This window comes from Accipiter gentilis, chromosome 18 (genome assembly GCF_929443795.1).
Source record: "Accipiter gentilis chromosome 18, bAccGen1.1, whole genome shotgun sequence".
Taxonomy (NCBI): Eukaryota; Metazoa; Chordata; class Aves; order Accipitriformes; family Accipitridae; genus Astur; species Astur gentilis.
This window is the reverse complement of record NC_064897.1, coordinates 3206080-3232307: the sequence shown is the minus strand read 5'-3', so window position 1 is coordinate 3232307 and position 26228 is coordinate 3206080. Positions and strand designations below refer to the sequence as shown.

General features: G+C 40.4%; 1 protein-coding gene across 2 annotated transcripts in view; it reads left to right on the top strand.

Annotated features, from left to right (window-relative positions):
* Positions 1-26228, top strand: part of WNT7B (Wnt family member 7B) — a 95016-nt gene that overhangs the window by 52321 nt on the left and 16467 nt on the right. For both annotated transcript variants that reach the window (XM_049821719.1, XM_049821718.1), the window contains exon 2: positions 2616-2842. In XM_049821719.1, the coding sequence (XP_049677676.1) occupies positions 2616-2842 (227 nt within the window). The remainder of the gene's footprint in view (positions 1-2615; positions 2843-26228) is intronic.

Here is a 26228-nt window from a genome sequence, read left to right as displayed (position 1 = left end):
ACTTGGGAGGACAAACGCCAACACCCCGAATGTCCCCCCCTTCCTCCTTCTTCCCCCAGGTTCGCGTTCTGAGCACGACGTCCTGTGGTCTGGAATATCCCTTGGGTCAGTCGGGGTCAGCTGTCCTGGCTGTGTCCCCTCCCAACTCCTTGTGCCCCCCCAGTCTCCTCGCTGGTGGGGGGAGAAGCAGAAAAGCCCTTGACTCTGTGTAAGCCCTGCTCAGCAGGAGTGAAAACGTCTCGGCATTATCAACAGTTTTCAGCACAAATCCAAAACACAGCCCCATACCAGCTACTGTGAAGAAATTTAACTCTATCCCAGCCAAAATCAGCACAGCAACATTTTCAGAATGTACATCTTACTTGATGTGGAAAGTTGCTGAATTCAGAGAGATATAAGCTCCACGAGCTGTGAAAGAAAACAACACTTCTCAGTATTGAGAAGTGCCTGATTTTTTTAAAAAATAAATATTGATACTTTCCCCTGTGATTTTCATTAACTTTTGAAGCCATAAGTTTGTGTATAAAGCCATTGTAAAGGTCAGAGAATCTTATTATCTCTACATCAAACATGTTTTTTCGAAGATTATCATGTCTCTTGGAAAGTCCCGATTTAAAGACATCCTAATTTAAATATTTTATTCAGTTGTTTAAGTAGAGGTGGGCCAGAAACAAAACCATAGCTCAAAACCTGCATGAATCTTGGGGACTTGCTGGTTCCAGCTGATACTCCAGCTGTGTTGCTCAGTACCCACAGGAACATGAATTAAAGCTACAGATCTGAGCACTCCTGCTGCAAACACTGCGAGTGGTTGGAGCTGCAACTACATTTTGTTCTCGTTTCTGTTTAATAGGTAGCACCGCATGGCATGCATGCTCTATGTTTGCAATACTTTGTCTCTACATCTATAAATACCCCCCAAGCCATAAATAAAAAAACACAATTGGCAAATTTCTAATGGATTGTTAACTTTGGAAAAGATGCACAAATACCTATTAAAGGCAGAGTGAATCATCATGGAGTTTCCATTCCACAGTAAAAGCGGTATTTCATTCTGGCTGGGGAAGAGTTCTCTCCATTTCACCCTTTTTGCTCTGGCTTTTCTGTAGTTTACTGAAATGGCAAAATGAAACACTGATTTTGTTGAAATGCAACATTTATGTAATTTTGCAGTTACCTTTGTGATGAAGTTGATAAATTCCTATAAAATTCTTCAATTTTGTTTAGTCAGCATTTTCCAGAAGGAGTATTTCCAGTTGGAAATTTTTAACTCTAAGAAGAAGGGCTTAAGTCAGTGTTCAAGATGGAGAGGAAAGTAATGGGGAAGTTAGTCTGTATCCTGTTACTAACCTATTTATATGTGGTGACTTCTGTTACTGTGAGACTCCACTTAAACCCAAGATGCTGCAGCTTGATCTGGGCAAGCATCTGTACATTACAGAGGCAGTCAACAACAGCATTTGACGTGAAAATGAAATTACCCATATGATCCAATACCAAGCTGGGACGAGCTGAAGAGAGGAGAGGGTTTGTGGAGATATTTCCTTGCAGGTGCTGAGAAGCATCGACGCTCTCAGCACCCCGGTTTGCCAGCTGAGGAGCAGGACAGCCAGCTGAGCACCGTGGCAGTGGCTTTTCCAGGCTTTGGTTGCATCGCTGTCTCAGGGTCCATCACACTATACTGAGCAAGGCCTGTTTTGCTGGTGCAGCTATACTGCTCTCTTTGCTCCTGCTGACTTGTCCAGAGCCAGTTGAAGCATCCTGGCATGGGCCTGGCTGGTACTTGGTAGGTGTGACCTGAGGCATCACTGAAGGTGTACCCATGTTGTCTTATTTTTTAAAACTATTACCACTTAAAACGTAGCCTGTAAAGATGTTGAAAAATGAGCCTGTAAAGGTGTTGAAAAGTGAGCTGAAAAATGGAAAATAAATGCTCTAAAGTGAAAACATATGGCAGGTGCAAGTTTATGCAAACTTTATAATGAATTCTGAAAATATACTTCAAGAATGAGAACTACAAAAGTTTCTAGTCTGGATGGCACATATTAAGGATCACTCCTATGTGCTTCATGGTATCTGCCAGACCTAAAAGCACAGCTGCTGAAACTTCATTAATCGCCCAATACCCCAAGTGTAAGAGTGGGCAAAAAGGTTGGTAGCATCAAGTCATTCTCTAAATTGTGCTTAATAATCTCAAATGAGGGATGGATGAACTGCCTGCAGTAACTAAAATGCTGAGCCTGAATCTACATAGGCCATTCAAAGCAGACAGGAGTTTCAGAGATTCACAGACAATCATCACTGTTTTTTGCTTTTAAATATGTCTTGCTTTCCACATCTCATCAACTGATGGGTGTGTGTAAGACTGGAAGCAAAAGTGCCAAAATTCCATTTCTTTGTTTTTTCTGGCACAAATCAGATCAGGAATTACTGCAAGATTTCCAACCTCTTTTGCCAGACCAGAGAGGTTGGGATAAGTTGGCATAATTATAGGAACCCAACTTCCAACCCTGCCCCTTTTGCCCAGCGCCTTGCCTGCCACACGGCAGCGCATGGCAAAAGCAATTAATGGCCTCAATTTGGTTATAATGTGTCTTTCTGCTTTTTTTCTTCAGAGCTTTGTCATCCGTGGTGGCTTTAGGAGCTAATATCATCTGCAACAAAATCCCAGGCCTGGCCCCGCGGCAGCGAGCGATCTGCCAGAGCCGCCCTGATGCCATCATTGTGATCGGGGAAGGGGCACAAATGGGAATCAATGAGTGCCAGTACCAGTTTCGGTACGGGAGGTGGAACTGCTCTGCGCTGGGAGAGAAAACAGTCTTTGGACAAGAGCTTCGAGTAGGTAAGGGTGTCTCTAATACAGTGCTGAAGTGAATACGTTGGGGCTGGTTTTCTTTTAGCTTTCTCACTGCAGTCCTGCAAAGGTTTATAACCCTCCAGTATTTGCCTACTGGAGTTCAACAGGGATGCTCCACGAACAACTGTGGTCTGTATGCTTTCACTCGTTGAAAAGTGACTGGCGAGTGACATGAAATCTCTAGTGATCTCTAGATGAAGTCATTCACATCTGTGCCACTTCATACCCAGGAATGACCCAGATGCTTGCACAGGCATCCAAGGACACAGTCGTCACAGCCTGTGAAAAAATACTTCCATTTGTCATCCTGTTAGAGGATGCTGTGATAACTGTGGTGCATATTATGGCCAATCAAAAGGGAACTAAAATTAGCTCCAAAAAATCCCTCTGCAGACTTCCCAAAAGCTTAAGTAATGGGAGAGTCCCAGTCAACTGATGGAAGTATAGTGCATACGACACTGGCCTTCCAATATACGCCAGTGGTACATATCCATTTTAGTGTTGCTATCATATTGTAAAGAAAATACTGCAAGTGATTTAAGGCAGGAAACCTATTCAAAGAAAATAATACAGAACCTTGGCCTGACAAGATGTTAGCTGGCAGAAGTTAAATTGATCACTTTCCATTTACCCTATGTCTGATACTGTTTCATAGGGGAGATTATGCAAATTTTCTCCAGCACTGAGATCATTATTTTCCTCATGACCCAGCTGAGTAGCCTGTTCCTAACCTTTCCTCTCTCCCTCAAGGGCTGCCCACTTACCATTCCCCATACTGTCTGCTGCTCAGTGTTGGGATAATATTCTGTAGTGTGTGGCTCTCACGAGGGTGCTCAGAGTGATACCATCCAGCTTCTCAGTGGGGTTGTAGCCTGTTCTTGTGTCCGATTCTTCTTTTTGTGACATCTCTTTCTTGAATTTAATGGTTCGGGTGAGTCTTGTGCCTCCAACACAACTGAATGTGGTCAGACAAAAGATCTCGTTAAAACCGTGTGAAAAAAAGGCATAACGTTTCATCCCATCAGTGCAAAGAGGAAAAGACTTACATGGTGCTTTGGTTGTTACTGGAGATCAAGGCTTCAGGTTTTTTTCCAACACCCCTGTGAAATGAACGCCAAAAGCTGAGGTACGCTTAAGTCACCAATGGAAGTGAATATTTTTTCAAGGAACTTGCAAGTCTGAGGTCTGGGCTTTTTAAGGGCACAGTGGCCTAGCTGTGAAGTGTTGTAATTGAATAAAGCCATTGGCATCAGGGGAACTGACTTACACCTGCGGAGAATCTGTCATATTCTGTGAGCATTACTCCACACCAAATCACAGAATTGGAGAGGGCTAAAATTAATAAGAAAAAGACCCAGTAAACCAAATCAATGGCAAAAGAAAAGTCTGAACTTTTTGAAGTTCAGAAAAAAGTTTGGTAGAATTTGGTTTTGATGCTGAAAAGCTGGCAGTGAGGAATTTGCTCATCAGTGTCTCTTCCCATATTTGTCCTAAGATATTTCTAATTCTGTTTAGATAATACTTCTTGCCTAACTTGTTTCTTAAAAAGAGTATAAGTGGAAAGCATCAAATATTCTCAAAATACCATACACAGGAAATAACCTAACATTTGACTTTTATCTTCAACTTTAAATGAATCAGAAAAACATCTAATCACTTGCCTTGACTATTAGAAGCACAGGTCCGGTCCTCCTTGGTTGGTCTTATGCTTGTTTGTCTTAAGTTGATGTCCACAATGATGTTGCTGCCAGAAAATATACAGCTGCCAAGCATGCCACCCTTGTACTTCTTCATGCTATGTTGCCTTGATCCGCCAAAGCTTGCAGGCAGGCTCTGACCCTTAGACAAGTAAGTCCTCTTAACTTCTGTGAGATCACTTATGCCCACTTAAGGCACTCCAGAGGGTTGTACCAGAGTCAGTGTCATCACTAAGCTTCCTGGTGAAAAGGCTTTCACCACTTCTGCTCTACTCTTCAAGCTCAGCATCTTGTGTCACCTCATCAGCTCCATCCTTGTACTCATGAGTAACGACCCTCTTCACCAGAGAGACTCCTTTCATCCTCAGGAACCTTGCAAGTGAGCACAGTCCAAATACCTAAAGAGGACTACAAGTTGTGCCTGTGCTTTCATTCTGAACATTTCTATACAAAATAAGAGCTACAGGGAACAAAAATTGTTTGGCTTCAGGATGGACCAGCTATCAGGTTGGTCAGACTAAACAAAATTTGAAAAAAACAGGGTTTTCTTGAGCCACTGTTCAGGCCATATTTGCCAAAATGTTCACCAGATTCTTGACCTCTTCACCGAACCTGGGTGGTTTCTTGCAACTCTGAAATGACTGATGTGGAATTTGGCGGGTTCTTTTATGGCTTAACCCAAACACAGACGAAACTTGGCAGTTAGAGCCGAGTTCTGCTTTGACATTTGTTGGGTGTGAAACCACACAAACTCTAACGGATGGAGAAGGTTTACATGACCCCTGCCAGCTGAGCCAGATGAGTTCCATGCAGGTCTATAAAGGAGCCCATAATCCACATGTCTTTATTTGTTTTATTAGTAGAGTAGCACCCAGAGATGATGTGGTCAGTATCTAGGAAAAGGACAGGGTTTAGGAAGTGGTCTTGTTACGCCAGTGAAGGGGGGGGAAAGTAAAAAAAGGACAGAGCTTAAAAAAAACCCCAAACCACTTAAAAACACTTAAAGGTACAAAATACTTGTAAGCATAAATATTCACATGTGTAACAAAACACATCCATGTCTGACACATACAGAAACTCTAAACCAGACATTTTGTTCTGCCTGAACAGACTGAAGAAAGGATTATGACTAAAAAAGACAGGCATGTGTTTCACTTGACCCAAAGGAAAACTTATCTAGCTTCTTACCAGAACTGCTTAGGGAGATGAACAATCAAGGCAAGTTATTCAGGTCACAGGATGGAGAGGGCAAGTAAGCTATGATAGTGTGATATTAATTGCTCTCTATCTGTATGGGAAAGACAGGACCTACTCTTTAACCACTGGGCCAAGGCTCTACCACTAGCACTGACAAGCACAGATTTACGGTTATTCTAACTCGTATCCTGATGTAACACTCCCACCTCAAACTTCAAAGCAAACCACCAGACTCACCCAACATGAAGTTTCTCCAACAACTGCGCATCTGTTGCCAACACCACGTCTTGGGGGCCATTATGCTCCAACCACGTGTGTCTTCCAGCCACAACAAAGCAGCAACCAGAAGGCACGACACAAGAGCAAATGTCCACCCCTGTGACTTCTGGGGATCCTACTGTGCCAGGGGAATCCCCAGTAAGTTACCTAAGCTGGATCGGTGCTGAGCTATTTTTTCAAAGAGGTGCTTCAATGAATGAGGGCTGTACCACCTATATAATACATGGGAGTCTGTATTAAAAACAATTGGAATAGTTCAGAGGACAGAATAACAACTGTAGAAATTATGTTAGGCATGGGGCATTTGTGTTGCTGTGGAAGATTTATAGCAGCCAGAGATAAAAAGGGATGGAGAGATTCAAATTAGTAGCATGAACAAAGGATGTAGCATGGGATGAATTAGCCAAGCATTCTGTATAGTTTTTTTTTCGTATATTTTTAGCTGGGAACTTTTCCATAATCATGCCAACCCCAAAGAAAAGTCACTACTACACTCACTTTACCCATCCTGTCCCTGTACATACTTGTATTTGTCACCTTCCTGCACTCATCCCTAGTTTTCATGCCAGCTCCTCACATAAAGTCATCTTTTGTACTCTCCACTCATTCTTCTTGCTGTAAGCCTCTTTTACAAATTACCTCTTTAAAGATTACCTCTTTAACAAATGGATTCACAAATTAATTGGTTAATGATATATCATTATTACTGATAATCATTGAGGAAAGATAATTGTCCTTCTAATTTTCTGAAGGCAAGGACCCTGATCTGGAAGAGTAGAGCCTCTGGTCCTATCAGGTTATGGATGCAAAAGAGCTCCAGCATTAGGGACTGGTCTCTAGTCCTTCAAAGGAGGGTTGGAGCGATCTATCATGTAGGTAACTCTAAAAGTTACAGATCATTAGTAACAGCTGAAAGCAAGTAACTCCAGGCAAGAAGTAAGCAGTACAGCCCCTTGAAGTATGGAGTCAGAATCAGTAATGGACGTGAAACCTACTGCTGTTCTTTGAAAGTGAATTATTCTGGCTGATTATTTGTGCATTCACCATTTCCTCTGGAATTCTCCAGATTGAAGTGCTTATCAACAGACTGCTTTTAACAGTACTAAATCCAGGCAAAAATGAGGTGTTTTGAAAAATATAGCTGTCAAGATATCAAAAGTAATCTGTAGATGTCTCCTTTGGCAGCCTCATGATGTGGAAAATGCTCATGATTTAGCAGTATTCATTTGGCAAATCATTGAACTGCATGTCTGACAGGGAAGAACAAACAGGCAAAAATAAATAGGCAAAACCCAAGGAAGTTCTGAAGTTTTTTTAAAAAAATCTCTGACCTTTTGTATTGATCTGTAGATTTCTGGCATATTGAAAGGATGAATGTGAAGTGAGGTTAAAGCCCTGTTTACCGTGGGAGGTTTAGGAAAACAACATCTTAAGAAGCTTCCTGTTGCCACCTATTCATTCAACTTGTGGTCCACTCTCCAGGCAGAGAAGGGGAAGGATGGGAGAGAAACTGCAGTTTTAAAGACTAACGAAATCAGTGCATGGATTTTATTAGTTCACAGGTGAAGAAGACTTTACAAGTTACTTTGAGAAACACAGTCAGAAAATAAAGCTGAATGTCATGGTTATATGCAAGCATGCACTCATACACACGCACACATAAACTGCTTAAGAAGACAGCATAATTTCAAAAAGAAGATTAAGAAAGGGAGGGAGACATCTTCTGAAGGAAAGATACTCATGAAAAAAATGATTCTTTCTGTATTTGCACTGGAAACAGGTAACTAAGTCCTCATTGGATCCCAGCTTTTCAGCTGCAGGCCTGAAAGAACAGGGGAATTGGGCGTGAAAGATACATAAGTGATGGTGTCATGGAGAAATGGTTGGCGTCTTATCATACATGCTGAGGGGGTGTCAGTCAGTAAATTATTCTTGGTTCAGGCCATATATAGGCTTAATTAAATTTGGATTCGGACTCACATATGAATCCAGTCATTTTTATTCTGGGCTATGATGGTGGTTTAACCGAGATGCCAAATGTTCATAAAAACCTCCTACCAAAAATGGGAGGAGTAGAGAGGCTCATTATTCTCCAAAAATGGAAATTCACATCCAAGCAGACACATTAATCTAGCACAGTAGTGTCTAGCATGGGACGAGTTGGCCAACTTGGAAAGCTTGACTTGCAGTATGAGCAGAAAACTTGCAATACATGAAGACAGGCGGCATTCTTAGGAATGCTTTACAACCATACTTGTGCTTTAATGCTATCAGCAAATCAATGAAGGGAACCATAAATGAATCCAGATAGTTTGCCTAAAGTAAGTACACTTCTATCTCACTTTTTTGCCTTTCTTTCCTCCTGCCATTTCTTTCTCTGTTACTTTATGTTCTCATTTTCCAATTTTTTTTAAATTGATTTATGTTGTTAGTTATATATTTATTAATGCTTAGTAATATTCATATATCAGGTTGACTGTATGTTTATTATTCTAACATCTGTGTATTTATTATGGGAAAATCTATCTTTACGGACTTGCGTTATATCCAATAAAAACAATATGGGGGAAAGAAAGAAATCATACAGCTGGAAACAATTTGGAGGGGGAAAATGAGTTGGAATTAGATTATTTTAAATGTGATACAGAGCAGGGTACACACTTCACGGACGGAAAGGCAGTAATCATTTTTGTCGTAGCAGTAGGTGCTATGATTGGTTTAGGCATTTGTCAGTTATTGTGAACCTCAATTGCACAGTGGCTTTTGGACCTAACGTGGAAAAATTTCTGGTTTTTTTGTTGTTGTCATATAGCATGGTCCCAGACAACAATGTCCTTGGAGTGTTCGAGCAACTGTTCAGAAAGAAGCTTGTTTTCAGTAATTTGAACTGTATGTCTGCATTGGTGCTAGGTTATGGTAAAAAACATTTCAGTGTAAGAGCTGGCTTCCCAGGAGATGGCATCAGCTTTCAATTCCTAGTGGAGCGGGCTGCCTGGGATGCCAGGAGAGAGGTGCACAGGATGCATTCAATCAATCAGCTGCACTAGGACTGTGTGCAACTTCCAGAAGACCACGTAGGACCAATACAACCCGGGTCTTTATTACTGACATGGCTACCTTGAAGTGACCGCCAATGTCCATTTCACAAAATGTCATCTGGAGCCGTTGCATTTGCAAGTGTGATTTAGTTAAACTAGTAGGTGCTATAAATACCATGGCAAATTTAATGAGCTGTGGCTTATGCAAGGATAGTTTTTAACAGAAGCACAGTGGTGTATAATAAGATGTATAATTCTTGGTTATTTAGAGAGAGAGTTTTCTCATCATTAGGCTGAATTAAAAACCAAACCAAACCAAAACATGCCTAGTGAACCACCATCCATACCAGCTGGGTAACTGACAGGCAGGCAGAGGCAACTGGTAGAGAGGAAAAAAACCAACCCCAAATCTGAGGACATCCTCAGTATGCTCATTTCGCAGGAAAGATTTATCACACCGCAAGCATTCATTGCAAAGCCTTCTCTTAAAATGACTCAAATAGCGCATTTCTTTTCACAACTGACATGTTGTTGCTGGAAGGAGAAACAAAAATATCCTTAAACTTAAGGATATCCAGTATATTTGTTCTAGCTTATTAGATATATATTATTGCAGAGGGATTTCAGTTATGTCAGTGACTATCCCACAAGTTGCCTTACAAAGGTAGGAAGGCCACGCTGGAGCAAAGCTGGGCTATTCCACCTAATGACCCACGGACTTGTATTAGTTACCCTACAGGCTGTAAGGTAAGTACTACAAGGCATGCAAGCTGCCTTACGAGGATAGTTTTTCAGGGCAATTCATCTTGATGGAAAGCGAAACAGTGCAAAAAAAGCTGTGATAATCTAGTAGTTACAAGGTAAAGTAAGTGAGCGGGCTATTTTAGTTTGCATTATCATCTTTGGAGGAAATTAAGGAGTTGATTCAAACAGTTCATACTTTCTGAGTGTAGAAGAGTGGGTAAGTTTTCTACTATCACAAATAGCAAAGCAAGACAGTAACCCAAACCAGAATAAGAAAATAAACCTCCCAGCTGGTGGTAGCTGAGGTTGGGAAGGACTGGTAAAAAAGTTATGAAACAACTACTGTGCTAAGAATTTATATTATTTTAACTGAGGAGTCAGCCTATTGTGAGACTGGTAGGTTCAGACTCTTCTTCATTTTAGTAGGTTTCTGTCACTTGGAGGTTTTTAGAAAAATAAAAATATCTTTCTATTCTAAGGAAGTACTGTTGTGTTAAAGAAACATCCTATTTTGAGAGGATGGAGGTTTCCCAGCTTAGTGAATCAGTTTTGTGGGTGATAATTGCTCTGTGCTTTAAAAATTTCTTAGATGCCAGAGCCTCATAATTATCCAGTGAGGCTTTAGTAATATTTTCGAAACATACTGTAAATCATAGATGAAAAGATAAACATGAATGGACAGTACAATTTGTAAATTATGAGTTGACAGTAATAAATTTTGTTTGGCTTTACTAGAAAAAATGTAATTTTACTACATTAATTTTATCATCTCTACCTCTTTTTCTTTGTCTCCCTATAAAAGAAATGGCTAGCATATATAATCTGTAGTACATAATAATTTCCAACCATGAATAGACAATTTTTTATATTTCCCAATTTATATTCTCTACTCTCTAGTCTTCTTGTAAGGTACTACTGTCTAGTTCAAGTGCAGCTCAGTTGTGTTTTCTTCTCCCTCAAGGGTCATGAGTTTAAAGAAAAGTATAAGTTCTCTTAAATTAAAAAGTTATTGTTGCCATTTAAATTTTTACCTCTTTGGCAGAAGGCTTGCTTTGAAAGGCAGACATCCTTATTCTAAACATGGCACTAATACGTTAATACAATTACGTCATGAACTCTGCATGGCTTGCAGCTGGATGAGAAATGGTAGATTTTGACCTGAATGAAATCTGGAGTTTCCATCCTGAGGGAAGTGCTAACTTTTAAAAATCCTGTTTAATTCCATTTTCACATATAAAAATGAAGACTTTCTTGGAATGGGTGCTTTTCTGTAGACATTTTCAGACTACAATACACTGATATACCTGACCCCAAACAACTCTGTTTTGGTTTGTTAGTGCACTTAATTTAAAATTAGTTAAGTGCATTGATGTAGATTGATGCAGGGAGCTGTAGCTGGGGAGACTCAAGTCTCTGTATCTCATGAGCTCTTCTCTCACATGCTTCTGTATGTATTGTAAGCTATATGGTTCCATAACACACCGCCTATAGCCTGATAAGAGACATCAGATAGCATGACACAATATCTTCCTGTGACCTTAAACCTCAGGTCTCTCAGAAAACAACTGACTGACATGGGGATACTGTTTAATACTTTGTTTCAATGGTTCAAAACTAAATGGACCTGGTTTTTATTAAATGGAATAGCTCCATTAAGTGTCAGTGTGGAAAATAAACATTTTTTTGGAGAGGGGTGGGTACTTATGATTCTTGGCACTCTGCAATCATCCTAATAAATATGTAATTAGCTGTAGTGGAAAAGGGTACTGTTATGTATAATGTGGCGTTACAGGCAGAGTCTGTAATGACCTGTAACGCTGATCATCTCCTGCTCAGCATTGGCCAGAACAAAAATCCTCATTTTCTGTTGCTTTTAACTTTGTCTTTAGCTGCTCAGGATAAAATTTTCCATGTTGCTTTACTGGTCTGCCTTGGGATGAGTGAGTCAGAGGTCCTGTGGAAAAGATAGTATGCAAATTCTAGGCTATTATTTAATTGAATACTGTACCATAATTTGGACACAACAGGGCTAACTGCATAGCAACATTAAGTTCGGCATTTCCTTACTTCCAAGTGCCTCGCTTGGAAAGTTAATGTTCCTTTAATGTAATTTTTTCATGTCACTTTGTAATAAAATTGCTGGCTACAAATGATCCATAGCATGCGGGCTGAATTAGTTGCTTCCAGTGTCCCAGTCTATTGGTCAATGACTTACAAAGTAATGCACGCTTAAAACAGGAAGGCAAATAACATTTAAAGTTAAATAAAGTGGTGTTGGGCTTAATCCAAAATGACAGGGGCCAAATTCTGGTCCTGTTGCAGTCAGTAGAAATTTTGCCACCGCTTTCACCAAAGCCAGGATTTTACAGCCACTAAAAAGGCTCCTTGCTTTTGGGTACAAGCAGAAGTTCATATTGGAGCTGAAATTCATAGCAGGGACTCAGATAAAACCTAATTAGTTAAATGGAAATCAACTACACGACATCTGATTTTTTTAAGTACAGAGCAACCTTACAAACAGGCAGGTGCTGCCAAATCTTGCCACGGCAAGGAAAGGTCTTTATGTAAGATGACAGGTAGCGCGGGACAGCAGCTAACCTGCTGGTATGCGATCCTGTAGTAACTTGGGGTTCTAATGACTTTGGAGATTCCTTGAGCTTTGCTACTGTGGTTAACTATGTTGTCAAAATCTCTTCCCTAGAATTACAGATGATAGGTTTGGTCATCTAGTTCAACCTCTACATCAAGCAGGACAGGCTAAACATAACATTAGACTTCAGAGTTACATGTGTAGCAGCATCCCTCCCTTTCCTCCTCTGTTCTTTGGGATACGTTCTCTTTGGTAAACCATCTGTTTCTAAATTGAAAAGCTTGAAATGCACAGAGAGGCATTTACAAACATTACGAAAAACACAGCAGTTGTTGATCTCTACATTTTGGTTTGCAAACAAATGTTTTAACATTTGGGCTTAGATTGCCGATCCATGCAGTTTGCTGTCTTGCCTCCAGTCATGAGCAATTTCTTTTCCTAATAAAGTGGCTGGCATATTCCAAAATATTACGTCTGACAAATATCTTATTTTCTAATTGACAAAATTTCCTTCCTGAGTATCATGCGTGACTTTTTAGCATTGGATTAAATTACCCGTGACTGTAGTTTATTTCTTACTGACGTATTGTATGTCCATAACGGTGAAGTATAATATTATTGTTATTGATATAAGAGTCAAACTAAAATGAAAGAACTAAAGCAAACAAGAAAGAGGACTGTATCATCTGTTATCTGGAGGCTTGAAAAAATGAACCTAGCATGGTAGTGCTAAGGTAGCTGTTCTTTCAGCGTTCGAACTGGCCAACAGCTTTAGTCATGCTCTGTTTACCCAGTATGTGCCTAATTTTGAACCCTGCATTTTAAGTCCTATTAAAGTAAAAGAGGGTTTGAAAGTGTTTCACTTTAAATGCATGCCCAAGTGGTTTGCAGAATACAGAAGTCATAGTGAAGGCCAGCATGCAAGACTGAGCTGATGATGGGTCCTTCAGCTAGTAAAAAGTGTTGCACCTATCCAGTTTTGATCAGATTTGGCCTTAGAATTGAAGTGGATCTAGGAGACAACTTTTAGCCACAAGTGTAACCTGTTGCTATCTATAATGCTGTCTCCACTGCAGCAGTTCAACCTACAATTTCTGGGACTGTGAAAGGAAGAGGATTCCTAAGACTTAACCAGTGTGGGTGTAAAAAGGTGGGCTCAGATGGCTGAGGAGTCTTTAAGTAGACTGCACTCACCCCAGAAATCTCACTGGTGCACTGGGAGAAGACACTTCTATCTCTAGATAGAAGCTCAACAGACATGGACTGAATTGCTGTAGACTGGAAAGCTCTATTCAAATTGCTAAAACGAACAAAGTTTACTCATGGATCATGGTTTATTTATACCTGTTCACTCATTTCTTCATGACAACATGGAAACTCGTTTTCTGTCTGACTCAGTCTCCACCCATGCTATTCAGAAGAGGTCTCCATGTGATGTCCCATCTGACATGGTCAATGCAACCTTGCAGTTTCTGTGGGGAATGGCACAAGAGACAATAGTTTCTGTCTCTGTTGCTGAACTAAAGGGCTTCAGACAACAGAGGCAGAAAAACGGGGAGCCCCTTCCTCACTTCTTTCCTTTGGCCGCTTTTCATACCACATAGCTCCAGGAATTTGGATGAGATATCTAAGATAGGAACCTAGTCAGCCTGTATTCCTTGTATGGTCAAAGAAGAGAGAGAAGCACTTTGGATCTTAATTTGACTGCATGACTGTCTGGAGGTCCCAGTTGACTATCCTGGGAGCTTAAACTCCCTAATTAGGTATCAAACCAGTTAATATCTAATTTTGGTTTGCCTGTGAAATTTTTCCTCCTCTCCATGTACATTTTTCAGGAAAGCATGTGATTCTCTAATATACCTAATATATGGCAGGCATGGAAACATGACCTTCCTTTAAAGTTCTGGCTATTCTTGGTATTCATCCACTAGTAGTACCTGTAAAAGTTGTCCCAGCTGATGACTTTCAGACAGATACTGGCAAAAAAAAAAAAAAAAAAAAAAAAAATGCTGCAACCACAGGCCTAAATCCACCACTGCTATTTGGAAATTTAAGAACAAGTGGGAGTCCAAAATTACCACCAGATGGTGCACCTATTTAGCAACTGACAGAGACATGTTCCACAAGAAAGGGTAGCCACAGCCTCCAGCAACCCATCAAGTTGCTTCCCCTGCTGTTTATTCTCAGCTGTGATATAAATTGAATGTGTTTGAAACATGGACCTGCCAGTCATACTATTCTGTTACATTTAATATGGAGTATGTTTTCAATCTCTGTGATGGAAGCCTTTCAACTGCCTGGCTAGGGACATGAGGAAGTGGGAAAGAGCACAGCAGATCTATGAACGCATGTAAAGGGAGAAGGAAAGAAAAAGAGATGGGCTGGGAACAGGAAAAATCGGTAATGGCAAATGGCAATGAGCAGGCTCCAAAATCAAACATGGTCATCACAGAGCATCTGTGCATTGGTGTTTCATTAAATTGGGCTAGTTCTGGCTATTAATGGTGGTCAGCTGGGAGAAGGTTGAGGTCAGGGCATTTCTGAAGGGTAGTCTTGATGTATAAGTCAATGTTTTGGAAAACTGCCAATGCCAGTATCCCAGATGAAAACACATAGGATATTTACGTGTATAGCAAAGGTGGTGAACCTTCCTAAACAGTGAAGTGGTTTTTATTCTCTGACTGCTTCTCATTCCTAAGCACTTTTAGTACTCCATACTCAGAGAAAGATTAGCACAAGTCGATAAGCATGTATTTTCTGCCATATTTGTCACTATGTCACAAGACTGTGTGATTCTTTCAACTAGATTTGCTGTAAATCAATACATTATCTTGTGTAGGACACAAGTAGGTGTCTCCTCCCATTCTACTCTACTTGCTTTAAAGAAAATTCTAAAGTAATATCTAGGTTCCTGGCAATCCTCTTTCATTAACATTACAAAATTGATGCAGAAGAAAATATTGTGAGTCTCTCATTCCTTTGCATAGGTGTGTCCTTTACTGCTCTCTATTGTTTTGTTGTGTTTTAAAAGATGCCCTAAATAGAATTTAATATATTGCTAGAGAATGATTAATTGGAAAGGTTGTTCTTTTACTTACAACTTGACCAGTAAAGAAACGTCTGAGCTGAAAATTTCCTAGTGAGCAAAAAGTGAAAACATTTGAATATTCTTTAACCCGAGAAGTACTCATTCAGAATGGATAAAATCATTTTGCATTCTCTTTGTCCACGCTGAGAGGAAGATGTCACCTCCAGAAGCTCAATACAATTCCTTTCCTTTCATTTTCCACATACCCTGTGGCTCCTAGTTCAATGTGAGAACTATCATTTTATGGTTAAGGCATGGACCAGGAGATAATGGACTTGGACTCTGTTCCCAGCCATGCCATATACTTTTCTTGTGACCTTGGGCAAGTCACTTCATACCTCGCTGTCTGGAGACTAAAGATGACTAATTTCAGTGGGGAATTGAAAGGCTTAATTAATGTGGACTAACATCCACTTAAACATTTGTGAAGTACTCTGGGATCCTCAAAGACAAATGATTGCTGTTAAAGTCTTCTTATCCAAACAGGAAGCAAAGGACAGAAATGTTGCGAAGGGATTTGGTCTTCTAGAAAGCGAGTCCAGGTCTGAAAAAAGACCATATTGAAAAATCCCAGTAGAATAGGCCTGGTAAGATTATTAGCTTAGTTTGCATAAGAAGGAAGTTTGGAAACTTTAGGCAGTTGTCCACAATGAGCCTAAACTAAAATTTCACAAAGAGAAAATACTTACATGTTCAGTACTTAGATGTAACGTAAAAGAGAGAGAATAAAGCTCACAGGGGCAGTAACTGCTAGTTACTTGCTGTATGCTCGCTGTATGTGTGCTGTGATTCTTCAAGTAAATCTTCCTGTCTGAGACCCTCTTTTTCTAGCTACTGGTGCACAGTGACATCCTGACACCAGTGATGGGGCTCGAACACTTTCTCCCTCCTTCCCTTTCTTTTTCTCCTTGCTGTTTCCCATTTTCTTTCACTTTGGCAGTTCAGCAATGCTGAAACCAAGTTCCCTTCCCTTTTGTTTGCTTTTCCCTTGTCCGTTGATCAACCATTTTGCTTTATTACAGACACTGTAGTATTAACTACAGTATAAACAGAAGCTCTTAGCAGGAGAGTTAGCTGGGATTTCCCTGTCCTCTTACACAACTGAAGTTTCTGCAGCACCACTTTCTTGTTTGTTTTCAGGGATTAGTGGCGATATTCCGCATACTGCTGACATAATGAGGCATAAGCTTTGCTCAAAGAAGGGAAGACACTGATTTTTAAAAGACCCCGGACTACTGTGCTACTAGGGATGGGCATGGAAAGTTTGAAAGTTGGCAGACTACCCTCAAATCTGAGTGGCAGTAAGATTGCTGATGGGTCTTTGCACAGCGTGAAGTATTTCCGTGAATACTGTGTCCTGCTCAGATTCAAAGTGTCTGCATGGAACATCTCACACACCAGCATGTGCGTGCTGTCAGCTTGTGTTAGCCAGAGAAATATGACATCATGTGATAGACAAAAACACTACTTGGTACCATATAGCTTAATCCAAGACTTTTCACGTGAAACATTTGTTTTGGTTTGGTTTTAAGACTTTTGCCTTTCTAACTGGTCTGTTTTAATTAGAGCTCAACCTGAACCACAAACGATAGATTTGAACTTTCCCAGAGTTCAGTGGTGTTCAGCTCTGGCTTTTGGTTTGGCCCATCACAAAGCCAGGGGTCAGCTTCAAAGTTCAGATCTGGAAACAGGCTTCTATAAAGAGGGGGCTGAAAAGGTTATTTAATGAGACCCATATCTCATTTTAATGGTGGATTTGCAGTAGAGATGCTAGCGTTTTTTAAAAGTACTTTTACGTAAGCAGCATCTCAAAGACTGGTGTTAATACCAATCTATCTATTTAAATACTCTTGTATTTATACTGCAGAAAGGGACTTGTCCCTCCTTTCCTGGTCACAAAGCCTGGGTCTTGGTCTGAAGCTGGAGTACCTCAAAAACCTGCAGATTTTTCTTCTGATCTTTGCTTGAAACTCATCCTTTAGTTCTAGGGTATCACACTTAAAAACATGGAAGCTCTTTGTCGGCTAGAAATTTGATCTTTTTATCCTCATAACATCTAGGTTTTTTGGCTGAACGGGCAGCTAACTCACAGGGCCAGCATCCGCCCATTTGTCAAACTCGTGCAGGTGTGGATCACCGTTTTAGGGTGAGCTTGCCCAGTACCCAGGAAAACACAAGCTTAATAGAACACAAATAATAAATAACAACCACTAGTCTACTAGATAATATAACCTGACTGATAGGATTAGCTGGACAGGTTCAGATTAAATACCGATTCAGTATCTTTCATGAGTCCTGAGAAGATTCATGTAATTCTTCCTTGTTTACGTGAATTTTTGTCACTTCTCAACTCCTGTCAGGACCAGAAACTCCAGAACTGAAAAAAAAAAAAAAAAAAAAGACTTTGCTCTTGTGATGCTTCCAGACTCATTTTGCAAACCAGAGAGGTTTGGACCAGAATCTAAACTTTGTGTATTTATCCAAAACCCTCTGAGCTCTTTACTCTTTTAAATCTCTTTCATATGTGTGATTTGTGCCATGTCTTGTTCACTGGGGTTACAAACTTGACTACCAGGCAAAGACCCTTTAAACACCAAGGAGCGTAGACATCGTTACTTGAACCTTGCTCTCCTCCCAGGAAGTTTGTCAGGCAAGTCAAATGTATCAGAAATGTGAATGCCACCACACAAGCCGTGTAAGAGCATTTGGAAAATAATGAAGCAAATTCAAAAGCAACTTTCAGTCCAGCCCTTTCACCAGAACTTTCTCATTTGCTTTCCACAAATTCTGAGCTCTGACAGGGGATGCCAATGACTTACGGGGTTACTGCCCAGCTGTTCGCCCTGCATCTGGAAGATGTGATCTCCGCAGTGCAATTAGCAGAGCAGAATACAGGCTTGTACTGGTAATCTGCAAACCCAGCTTCTCTGCTGCAACCACCAAGGAAGGGCTGGTTTGGACTGGACTCTAAGCTAAAGCCAATGAGGCACAGTCCTTCTGCTACCATGGGAGATATCAAGGGAGCGGTAACATCCTAAACAGCCACACCAAGACTCACCGCATCTCACCTGTCAAACCCTACCTTGCCAAGAATGCACCAGAGACACACATTAAAGCCCCCTCACCTAAAGGATGAGTGGTGAGTCACCAGCGATAGTGCTCACATTATGGATTTGCTTGGGAAATTTGATATATTGAGTTGGTCCTCTAAGGTGTCCTGCCAGGCATCAGAAACCATGCCAGGAATTTATGTGAGCAACATATTTGTAGGTCAGCCTTAATGAACAATATGCAGAATTATCCTCCAGGAGACAATCCAACAGCAATTGCCAGCAAATGCAATGAGAACCTCTCTGCTATGTTCCTGTGCAGAATTTTACAGAAAAAAAGGCAACATTCTGGTACACTATTTGATACGAATTATTTTTCCTTTTTTGTCAAGCATAGGAGATAGTCTTTTGCCTATGTCTATACAGTTCTGCAGAATATCTTAAGGCCACCTTGAAGAACAGAGTCACTAGACAAGATGAAAGCTTAACAATTTCTGTGCCTGGAAAGTGCTATCCCAGACACACAGGAGTTGTTTCTCTGTGACCAGTAGACTGAAATGCTTTTCAGAGCCCCCAGCCTGGCTGTCACCGTTTCTGAGGTTGGGCAGTACTTCCTCCATATTTATTGCTATTACCACAGAAGGGTGTGCAGATCAAGGTATTTCTAGATGTCATTATTTCATAGTTATTTGACATAATACTCCTCTTGTATTGCTGTTGCAGTCCAAGCTACAATGTGATGGATGGTTATGCCATTTTATGATATTTCTCTGGATTTAGTTTGAAAATCTGACAAGTAATTTAAATAAATATTTATTTATTAGATCCCATCTAGACCAAGTAGGTGCCTAGTGTATGTGATTCAGTTTAATAAAAGATACTGCTGCTCTTCATAAACCTTATTTTACAAATGTCATGACTAAGTAGAATTAGTACTTTATCTTATATGAAATCATCCTCATTCTGTACATGATAGAATCAAGTACAATGATACTCCGAAAAAACCTAGAAAAATACGCAAGAATAAGTTATATTATGTTCAGTAGAATATCTTTATCCTAATCAGTGAAACCAACAAAGTCATCTTCTGGCTTTTAATGTAATGAAATCTTTTTTTCCCCAGTAAGAATATAAAACAGGATAATGGACTGATAGCGGAATATTTTAAGGGTGGGATCTCCTTTTCTAAAACCACCATATACCCTCAGCAATTACACTTAGATGTCTGCTGCCAGCATAGTTGGAAAGGCTCACTGTGCAGGGAAATCTGGCTTAACTCTCTGATGGGATAAGTTTAGACTCTCTCCCTTTCTTTGCATTTTCTGCTCCCAGTTTTGGGGCATCCCCAGGCGTCTTGGTAGCTTCTGGAAGTCTTGCTTTTTTGGTGTCTAAGTCTCTCAATACTTGGTAAGGCTGGATTCCTATTCTGGACACATGGAAAATACTAGGTGGAGGAACATCTAAAAGATAGGCTTTAGAGCCAACATCCCTTTGGAGATTTAGCTCTAGGTGCCTAGCTCTTGCCCTCTAGATGTAATTAATTTCTTATACTGTAAACATTGGCATCTTATCTGAAAGCAGTACCCCATACCTGCAAAATGTCTTGGGCTGGGCTTGCTTGCTACTGCTCTTGCTTTGTATGTGTTTCCAAAAGGGGGTTTCTAGATTAATACATACATATATATATATGTGTGTATATATATATATATTTCTCAAACAATTGTGTTGGCTAACATAAGAAGTGAGTACGAGAAAAAAGTCTACACTGACAAATAGAAGAAGGCAGCTTTTAAGATCCTGCTTGAAGTTGCACATGTCTTACTAGCAGTCAGGAAATGTCATCAACTCCAAATGGGGACATAAAAACATTTAGCATCTCTCTGAAAGAGAAGCAAATGCAACCTCAGTAAAACTTCTGGCAAGACACTTAAATTAGTTATTTTTTCAAATTAAAAGTAAAGGAAGGATGTGGATCTAATGCCATGCAGGTACGGCATGTGAGGAGGTGTGAGTGCAGGACGTTAGGAGTGGATTCTAAGTGCTGTGTAGTTCTCTGGCAGGCATGCTGATGCTGAGCATTGCTGTGTCCAAATTCCTTTATGGCTCTGGCAGTAGATGACCACTTCAATACTATGCTAGAACAGGATGTGGAAGAGCAGAGCAGAGAAGTCCCAGTCCCAGGAGCTGCTGCTTCTTTCTCGGAGCTCTCCTGTCCCACCATGCAGCCGCATGGCCATCCTCCCTGAAAACAGGGTTGAATTTGTGCGTCGGTTGTCGGTTGAGAGGTCTACAGCTAAATTGCTCTGTGGCCTCCCCACAAAGAGAATCCAACAAGCGGACAGCTTGTTCTCTTACAGGTCCTTCTGCCATACGGATAAATGTCTTAACCTTCTTGTGCCCCTGTGAGAGAGAGGTAATAGCATCTCTCTTCTGTTGCCCTCTCCAGCTGAAAGATGCAGCTTCTTAAGGCAAGGACTACCTCTTGCATAAACAGATTTGTGTCTAACACCAGTTTCAGCTGGGTATCACTTAACATATCTATAAGTCAATAATTATGGCAAAGTGGTACTGGCCCACTAATAGGGTCTGCAAAATATATTGAGGTAACATCATGATTTAACTAAACTGCCTCAAGAAATTGTGAAGCAAGAGCTGAAATTTCATCTGCAATGTACAGAGATATTCGCACCCACAGACACCCACCCACAGACACTCTGGCATGCCCAGGTATAGGAGCTTAGTGCTTACAACTATTCATAATTCAGTGAACCCTTTAAAAGGTGTTATTATTTAACATGTTTCTACAGCAAAGCGCAGGTGTGCACGGTGATTTACAAAAGCATACAGACATGACCACTGCCCTCAGGGATTTGTTATCTAGGTTAGAAGTGACATAAGATAATACAGGAAGAGATGACTTCATGCAAATGGCAGTGCAGATTTATTTTTAAAGAGCTGTTCTTCAACACAGTATATTTATGTCAGGCCACTGAATTGATTGAAACGAGTTAATTAAAATACTGACCCAGCAGACAGTCCACTGAGAAGGTCTGATTCTGCAAGGCAATGACTTCTTAATATTCATGAGCATGGTAGTAGGGATGCCAGAGTATTTGTGAAATTGGGTCCAAAGCAAGGTCAAATATAATCACAGAATCATAGAAGAATTTAGGTTGGAATGATCCTCTATTGACAGCCAAGGAGAACATCCATTCTGAACTGATTAATTCACTAAAGGCTCAAGCTTATAAAACCCACTCACATGAAAATCTCAGTGACTAAAATGGTTTGGTAGCAACCTACCCTGCTGTTTTATCCTACTAAATTGAGCATGTAGTTGACTTGAAGACAAATTTACTTTAACAATGTGGTAGTACTGTCCTCCATTTCCCTGACAGGTTTGGAGTGGAGGTTTTTCTTCTGCTGGGTTTTGGTGTGTCTTTTTTTTTTTCTTTTTTTTTTTTTTTTTTTTTTTCCCATGATGTGGCAAGCATATTTTCTATTTCTTAAATCAGACAACATTTTCCTTGCTGAGCACCACACAAGTATCCCAGAAACCTCTAACAGGTCATCTTGTAGTGCAAGAACGCAATCAAGAACAAACCTAAAAAAAACCCCAAATATGAGCCCACATAGCTATAGATTCCCTTGCCTTTTTCTTAAATATTGTTTTTTATTTTTCCCTGTGAAATACCATTAAAAAAAAGACCAAAATGCATTGGCAAATCCTGTACATAAGAACTGTTACTGTGAATAGATTGAGGCAGTTGAATTATTAGAATTGAATAGAACAGAGCAGAATAGAATAGAATATATAATAACATCTGGTTCCTCATAGCCCCATTTAATTTAAGGACTTTAGCATACTTTAGGACCCAGTTTCTCTGAGATGCCTTCAGGAGTCCATGTTTTCCAACATGGGGTGCAAAGAACCTTTTAAAACCCCAGTGTGCTGCAATATGTCTCCAGCTGAGCTTTCACATATTACGATTTATCAAACCACTAGTCATCACTGAAAAGAAAAAGCACCAAACATTCAGCAGGGAATCATTAAGTCCCACAATGGGATGTCAGCAGGTCAAGAAGAGAACCCAGGCAGGAGACGATCTCTCTGCTCCAGCTATTGCTTCCCACGTACTACTTTGACAATATTCGCAGTAGCATTGTGAAAACACAGCCGGCTGTGACACTGCACAGGCTTTTCTCAATGTACAGTGTATCTGGGAACTACCACCTCATGTGCACTGTGTATTTCTCAAGCCATGCTCTTGTGCATTCTTTAAATGAGTGCTTAGCACCATGTTCTGATTAAACTTTGACAAAACCAAGCAGTGGCGCTTTGGGATCAAAACGTCGTTTCCCCATTTTCTGTAAGAATGAGATACAGATTGTTTGTTAAGGCTGAATTAGTAAGAAATACTTGCTACGACAAATATAGTTTTACAGGGAAAGACCAAAAATTTCATGTTTCTCTGGGCATTTCTAAACGTCCTCCCGAAGATCACAGCTAACTTGCTAACCTCACAGGAGCTGTCCCAGAAAACTCCACCAAGGCACATGCTGCCAAAACACAGTCAAAAACACAACAGAATTATGCTCACTTTGGAACAGAAATGCTGACTATTGTTTACAGTTGCCAGGAGTTAACTGTTTAGGGGATAAACTAAGTAAAAAAACCCTGTAAATTGTTGGAAGCCTCATTACAGAAACCACTGTGGAAAGTACCACCAAATCTTTAGAAAATAACCATGAAATTGGAAAAATGTTTGAAAAAATGTGGAAAGCAGAGACATAGTAAATAGCTCTTTTTAATAGACATGCTTCCAAAAGTATATAAATAGTGACAGCAAGGAGCTGCAATAAGGCAAGTGTGAAATAAATCTGGCTCACGTACAACCCATTCTAAAAGAAAATTTGAGAAACCCACATAAGCAACAGAAAACAGTCTAGTTGACAGAGTGATTCTAGACTGATGGCCAAAATTCTGCCACCTCCAACCATAAAAACTTAGTGGGAGTCTAGAGATGAAAAATGCTGAATAAGAGAAGAATCTGTAAATAAACCGTTATGTCATAGCACTACACATTCTCGGCTTTGAAATCCGCAATGTTCTCTGTCCCAACCACGTGTCATCGGAAACAGACATCATGAGCAGTCTAGGAAGGAGCTGCTGAAATCATGTGCAACTGCTGCTCTAGCTCTATGTGGATGAAGTAAAATTAAACAAAACTATTTTAATTAGACAGTAGTAGGGAAAAAAAAAAAGATTTTAGGGAGGAAATGGGACAAAAAAAAATTTTAAAGAGAACATTACCCGATGTGACCATTGGAAGGCTCCATTGGATTTGACCAGAAAGTCCTGCCAGAGTAACAGATATTTGATCTGCACCAGGTTCATCATTCAGGAGCACTTCTGAGCACATGTGCTACAAGAGGGCCCTCATGACCACGGGTGTTGATATCTGTTTTTTTGACAACAGGCTACACAGTAATCATTCAGTCGGTACTTTCGTAGTGAGTGGAAGATGAAGAAAAAAAGCTGGTCCACTACTCAGTGGAGTGGACCCCTGAGGAGTGTGTAAACCAAGGATAATGTCAAGAAGGCCAAGCACTTCTTGCATCAGCCTTCACCAAAAAAGGTCAATGGTGATAGAACTAATATTATCGAGAGGAATACCATCACAGCATTAGGCAGAGGGAAGTATTTGTCCAGGCTGAATGCTTTCCAGTTAGCTGTCCCTCATCTCAGAACATTTAATGAAGCCATTTTAGAGCCATTAGTCCTGACAGCCATTAACGCTGAAAAGTTGTGGAGAACTCTAATTAAGAAGAATTGAAAAGACAAATGTATTGCTTTTGTCTGAAAGAAAAAAAAGAAAGGAATTATAGGACCAATCAGCTTAACTTCAGTAAATGAAAAAATATGGGAACAAAACCCCATTTGTAAGCTCATAACTGAGAACAAGGAGATGAGTAACAGTCAGCAAGGATCTGTCAAGAACAAATCATGTTAAACCAATCTAATTTCCTTCTTTTGCCACCCAGGGCCTCAGAGGCAGAGAAGCAGCAGTTTATATCATATATATTGGAGTTAAATGAAGCTTTTGACACTCCTTTCTACGACATTCTCATAAGAAAACCAAGGAAATGCTAACTAAATGGGTACATACTATCTGGAAATTATACTTGGAGCGTAGTTATCAAAATGGAAGGGTGTACTAACTGGGTTTCCTTTGTGATCTGTGCTGGATCTGGCACCGGTCAGTATTACACTTTTGACTTGACGAAGGGAATAAACTGTGCACATTGAATTTACAAATGATGTTGGGCTGGGAGGGACTGTAAGGAAGTTGGAGGAAGTTTGGGTCAAAACTGAAAATGATCGTGGAGAAACAGTCTGGAAAAGGAAAAAAAAAAAAAGAAAAAAAAAAGGAAAAAAAAAAAGAAAGAGGAGGCAAATCAGAAAGACAAATACATGGGGATCTATACGTGGGAATAATCAGCTGCACAAATGCAAGATGGGAAACATCTGGTGTGATAACAGCTGCACAGAAGACAACTGCAAGCTGAGTAACAGTCAAAAATGTCCTGCTGCTGTGAAAACACCATGCTGGCATGAGTAAACAGGCGTGTAGCATGTGAGACATACGAAATGCTCCTTCTGCTCCAGCCCCGAGCCGGCAGGGCCTCAGCTGGAGCTCTCTGTCGCACCTCCGGCACCGCACTGCAAGGCACAGGCCAGCCCACTGGGAGAGCAGAGGAATGACCAGAGCTTCTGAAACTGCCCTGCGAGGACTGACGACGGGACACGTCTAGAAAGGGGTGGAAATCTCTCAATATTTAAAGGCTGCTGCTAGAAGGGAGCAATCGGTTCTTAGCATCTGTCGAGAAAGAAGCAGTGGGTTTGTGTTCAGAAAGACAGCTTCAGGTTAATATTGGTAAAATGTGTACCAACTGGGGTCCCGAGGCACTGGAATAGACTGTGGAATCCCCACCACAGACTTTAAGAACAGGATAAATAAAAAGCTGTCGTGAAGGACACCTGTGTTATTAACCTACATTAGGGTTGAGGGATGGACTAGAGACCCTCCTGAGGTTCCTGCCAGCCCTGCTTTTCTATGGTGGTTTTTCTGCTTGTACAAAGTAATGTCAGTGGTCTATAGTTCTGACATGCAGCACGGGGTTTAGTAAATTAGAGGGATAGAGAAATTAAACCAATCCCTACTTTTAGATTACAAACCCGAGAAGCCCAAAATTGATTACAATGAAAATGCAAATAGAGAAAGGATCTGCTCCAGACAGTGAGAAAAATCCCACTGACTTGTATTGCCCTTGAATGGAACCCAAAGAGAAGAGCCTGTACTATTTTCCTTGAGAACTGCTAATGACCGTGTTGAACAAAATACGAAATTACAAAGGAACTAAACTTGTCTGTAAAAGTCTTCATCCAGCCCTACTTGGGCTGCTGTTGTCTGAGTTTTAGTTCACTCATCTAGATGTATATCTATTGTCTTTTGCCCATAAAAAATGACTCAATGTGTCCTCAGCTTTCACTCACAAAAGATGACTTGTTGAAAAGGATAGGTTTGGCAAAAAAAATCAAACTTCTGCCATGGTTTGTTTCTTCTTATCACTGACCTATATTGTATTGTGTCATATAATCAATCTGGTGTCTACAGATGGTGTAA